The following is a 5,119-nucleotide window of genomic DNA, read 5'->3' as shown; positions in this document are numbered from 1 at the left end:
GGAGGGACAGAATCAGTTCTCTCATTAAATGAGATTTATACTACTGTTCTATAGGCTGGCATATAAAGAAATTGTAGAAGATCTTTGTCTTTTGCAAGGTGTGTTTTGTACATGTACATTTCCATTACACTCTGCCCACACAACCCACTGACTCAATCTTCATTGCTAATTATTAACAGAAAGAGCAGTAGAGTCCAGCCAAATTGAAACAAAATGAAACCATTACTTTCAAATAGTTTCTTTAAAGAAAATGAAGTAGTCACTTCATATGCTCATTGATTTTATTTACAGATGAGTTACTAACTCCACAGAGTGCAACAAAAAGATTCAGAAGGCTTTGTAAATGTTACAAATATAGAGCTATTCATATGTACAACAGTCAGTTTGCATAGCAACAGCAGCCTCACTGATTTTTGCACTCTTCTCCTATAAAAATGAAAACACAAAGCATAATGCTATAGTTAAAGGACATGAAAAAACCCCACCTCATAATACAGAATCTTATTCTGGCTTGTTTTCAGGAGGCTTTCAGTTAAAGGCTTTCTGAAATTCCTCCCTGCCTATAAATGTCTGTATATAACTGTAAAGTATTGGTGATCATTTGAAAATCCTAATTTTGAGCCTCATAGCCTAAGGAACAAGGAAGCAGTTAGTTCAGTTGTAATAAAATAAAGATACAAAAGACACAATTCAGCTTCTATAAAAGCATTACATCTAGTCATCACATGGCTACCAAGAGTGATGGAATGAGGCTTGTTCCCTCTGCTTGGTTAGGGAACTGAATTTCTGTCATCACTTGCACACAATGATCAGTGTCTCAGGAGCATTGGGGCACCTCTTCAGAGGAGGTTAACTTAAAGTCCCATCGTAGTCCTTATTCACACTCCGGCAATGAAAGAAGGGAAAGCTGGGGAGATGTTTGAGAGGGCCAGGAAGAAGTGACAAGCGAAAGTTGGCAGAAAGTAATGGGAAGAGAGGAAAGCCTGTGCGCCGGAGTGACTGCGGGTGGAGGTGAAGGACATGCTGGGGGGATGAGCGGGCACAGGGCCAAGCAGGATGTTGAGAGATCTCGCTCTGCCCTCGGTGCCCTCTCGCTTGCTCCGCTGCGGTGCCTCCTGGCGGGCTCCGTCCGTCGCCCCTAGGGAGGCTCATTAGAAGCCGCTCTCGCATGCGGACGTGTCCTCGAGCTCCCGGAGGCCGGAGCTGGGCGGCGGCGCTGGGGTGCAGGGCTGCGCTCCGGGCGGCGGCCCGTCCTTCGGGCGGTGTCGATGCGGGGCGCGGTGGTTCGGCCGGCGGCGGGGCTCGCCCTCGGGGCCGGGGCAGCAGCAGGTGGGGCCGGGGCCCGCGCGGCAGAGGCTCCTCTGCAGACGGCGCGCCCAGGGCCGGTGGCTCTGGAAGAGCAGGTAGGCGTAAGGGTTCAGCGCACTGTTGGTCACCGCCACGATGCCGAGCGCCGCCCGCGCCTCCCGCAGCCCGACCGGGGCCTCCCCGGCGCGCCCGAAGGCCAGGCTGAGCTCCAGCACGAAGCGGGGCAGGCGGCAGAGCGCGAAGAGCGCGATCAGCACCAGCGTCAGCTGCAGCGTCTTAACCCGGGCCCGGGGCATGGGGCAGCTGGCGGCCGGCAGCCTCAGCAGCAGGGGCCGCGTGGCCGGCAACCCCAGACGGCGGCGGCCGCTGCCGCCTTCCCCCCGCGCCGCCGCCGGCTTGTCCCCCTGGGCGGCCCAGAGGGCGAGGAGGATGCGGCCGTAGGCCCAGCACAGCAGGCTGACGGGCACCAGGAAGGCGGTGGCGGCCCAGTACACGCCGTAGGCCTGCCCCTGCCAGCGCGGCAGCTGCTCGAAGACGCTGAGGCAGCGGCTGCCCCCGGGGCTGGGGGCCAGTCTGAAGACGAAGGCCTGGGGCAGGGCGAGCAGCAGCGCCAGCAGCCAGCCCAGCGCGGCCAGGGCCCGGGCGGGCAGCGGCGGGTGCGCCGGCCGCCTCACCACGTGGTGCCGCTCCAAGGCGATCAGCACCAGCACGTTGGACGAGGCCAGGAGGCCGGAGCCCTGCAGTAGCTTGAGCAGGCGACAGGCGGCGTCCTCCGCCGGCCAGGCGGCCCCCAGCAGCTCTGCAGCCAGCTGCGAGAGCAGGGCGAGCCCGCAGCCGTAGAGATCGGCCAGCGCCAGGTGGGCGATGAGGAAATCCATCTTCCGCCGCCGCCTGCCTCGGCCGCAGCAGCCGCAGCTGTAGAGGCGGTGCAGCACCAGGCAATTGCCCACCAGCCCCAGCAGCAGGATGGCGGCCGCCGAGATCACTCGCACCTGCCGGGTGAGGGACGGCCAGGGCTCCCCGGGGGAGGAGGAGAGGTTCAGGCTCCAGCCGGGCTGCAGGGCAGTCGAGAGGTTGAGTGCCGGGGACAATCTGTCCAGGCTGAAAGCATCTTCCATGGCTCCCCGCAGTCCCGGGAAATGGCAGGCGGAGTTTGTGCAGAGCAGCCCAGGCGCTCACTGGCCCCGTCCCTGCCCGCCTCGCGGCTCCACTCTGCTCTTTGGGATACAAACTTTCTTGGGAAGCAAGACAAAGGATCGCGCTACTGATGAATGCGCTTCCCGGCGGCATATATAGGGCCTTTGCTTGTCATCTGGCACACAGCGAGGGTGGGCTGTGCACACACACACAGCAGCTAGCACGCCTATTATCTCCCCACTCGGCAACTATTTCCCCCACCCCCAGAGCCCAACAGCCAATTTCTTTCATACCACCTACTTAGGAACATCCTCCCCAGACAGGCAATTAGCTTCTTACCCCACCTTAACAAAGCAACTATAGTAAGCCCAACACGGTAACCGGACCTCTCTGGTTCCGAGCGCAACTGTCTCCCCTCGCCGCTGCATTTCAGCATTCATCTCTATTCCCAACACCTGAACCAGGGAACAGTCTCCGGTCCCCGCTGTCCAGCGTGGCCCCCACCCTACCCGTGCAATCGCCCCCTGCCTTCATCTCCTCTCCAGCCCTTTATTAACGTACCGGTGGTGAGCAGATCCCTCCTCTGTCTGTCCGAAATACCTGATGTAAAGTGCCCGCCACACGCCTTCACTCTCTCGCTCCGCCGCATCACCCACTGCCATTTCCACCTCTGAGCTCTGTGCTCAGGGCTGTGCCGTGAGAAGGAACGAATCGCGGAAACAGGTCAGATATCTGACTCGGGATTTCAAACTGCGAGGTAGTTTCAAAATATTTCATACCAGACAAAATAAGTTAAAGGATTCTCTGTCATGGGCTGTGTTGTTATTACACGCCCCTGAGAGCAGCGTAAATACGAGGAAGTGTTTAAAGAAATCAGAAGTAAAGGGTAATGTGGCATCTTGTTTTAATCAAAACAAAATGACGGTAAAGCTGTTCACGAGTCCCGTTTAACAGAAAGCAGCCTGTTGAGCTCTTGCATTCTGTAGTTAGCGTCGTTTCCTGATGAAATGCTAATCATCACCACATTGTACTTCGATGGCAACGCTTTGTTCGGGCATTTTTCAAAAGATTTTCTTTGTTTCAATAGCAGCTCCTCCCCTTGAAAAATTAACCTAGAAGGGTAGGAAATTGAAACATTTAATATAAATGAGCCATTACTCATTTGAACTGGTTTGTGTTTTTATTCAAAGAAGGAATCTCTCTTCCCTACACCCAATCTCGTTTAATAAAATTTCCACCAGATGGCACTTGGCTGCAGGGACGCCTCCATTCAACATAAGATAAAGTGACTCAGAAAATGTTGAGAGAGCCAAATTCTTCACAAACCAAATAACAGTTTAAAGTAAAGGGGAGAGGGATAACTTTCTCTATTGACTCAAAGTGTTTATTTAATCTAATTGATGATAATTACAGTTTTTTGACTAAGGTTAATATAATTGCATCCCACAGGAACTGAAAAATTGGGGGGTTGGGATGAATGTCCACACTTTGATAACTAGATATTGCTTTAGGAAATCATTTTCCACCAGGTATTTATATTTTCATTGGTGACCTGATCTCATCCCCTTCATGCTGTTCACTGAGATGGATGCACATATTTCAGTGTCAGAAAAGTAGATTTAAAGCTAGTCAAAGATAGACAGGTCACATACAACAGTTGGGGCTGAATGAAAATATAAATATCCTTTCAGTTGTGAGGAGCCATCCATTTTCTCTTCAAAGTACATGAAAAGTGAAGCTTTTGAATAAACGAGAATAACACCATCATACATTATTTGGAAAAATTTTAAAAAACCAAATAGTCTAGTAGCACTTTAAAGACTAACAGAACATGTAGATGATATCATGAGCTTTTGTGGGCACAAGCCACTTCTTCAGATGACCGGAGTGTTGGAAGTCCAGATCAAAGAATAAATAAGAGAAGAAGGGAGCAGGGGAGAATGATGTACTTATTACTTGTTTGGATCAAGCATGAAAATGCACTGACAATAACAGCTCTGTGTTGCTTGATCTAAGATAATTTATACGTTTCCAGTTACAACCTTTAGGGTTGACAGGTTCATTGTCTCAGGATCAGGTCCAGAATTCAGTTAGTCTATTGGTGAGAACTCTGATGTGCGCAAATGCAATATTCACACTACAGAAACTCTTGTATAATTGCAAATATAATTTATTATTGCATTTAGCACAATCACAAACACCCCAATTCCATAAAATGGGGAATGTACACCTATATCTTCATACTATATACTCACACCATTCCTTCTAGAACATCCCAAGGTGTTAGTCTTCATCTTCCTCATCACCCGCACCTTCCCCATCATCCTCAGGGGCCATCATTCTGGCACCCCCCAAGGACTACATTTCTTTCTCCTACCACCCCTAGGCTGGGATGTCACTTTTACCATGTTACGCTGACATTGTTATGTTTGAAGCATATTCAGTAGGGGATGTTTCCTTTTCTCATTATTCCTCACCTTACTAATGGTGAAGTTTCAGAGGGGTAGCCGAGTTAGTATGTAACTGGAAAAGCTTAAAAAACAAATATGCTTGTAGCACCTTAGGCTACATCTACACTACAGGCTTCTTGTGCAAGAAGCCTTTTGCGCTCGAGTTTTTGCACAAAAACTTCTTGTGCAAGAGCACATCCACACCTGAAAGCACATCACAAAAG

The 5,119-nt window shown here is 51.0% G+C and overlaps 1 protein-coding gene across 1 annotated transcript; it reads right to left on the bottom strand.

Annotated features, from left to right (window-relative positions):
• Positions 1 to 275: 275 nt before the first annotated feature.
• Positions 276 to 2,999, bottom strand: GPR150 (G protein-coupled receptor 150). Its single transcript, XM_075932117.1, has one exon. It carries the CDS (start codon positions 2,424 to 2,426, stop codon positions 1,152 to 1,154), a length of 1,275 nt encoding a protein of 424 aa, XP_075788232.1. The 5' UTR covers positions 2,427 to 2,999; the 3' UTR covers positions 276 to 1,151.
• Between the last annotated feature and the right edge of the window lie 2,120 nt (positions 3,000 to 5,119).

This window comes from Pelodiscus sinensis, chromosome 6, assembly GCF_049634645.1.
Source record: "Pelodiscus sinensis isolate JC-2024 chromosome 6, ASM4963464v1, whole genome shotgun sequence".
NCBI classification, from domain to species: Eukaryota; Metazoa; Chordata; order Testudines; family Trionychidae; genus Pelodiscus; species Pelodiscus sinensis.
The sequence above is the reverse complement of the archived record's forward strand: the minus strand, read 5'-3'. Positions and strand labels throughout refer to the sequence as shown.

What these genes read in the sequence shown, in the direction of transcription:
- GPR150 (XM_075932117.1), bottom strand. Translation starts at nt 2,426, where the DNA reads ATGGAAGATGCTTTCAGCCTGGACAGATTGTCCCCGGCACTCAACCTC.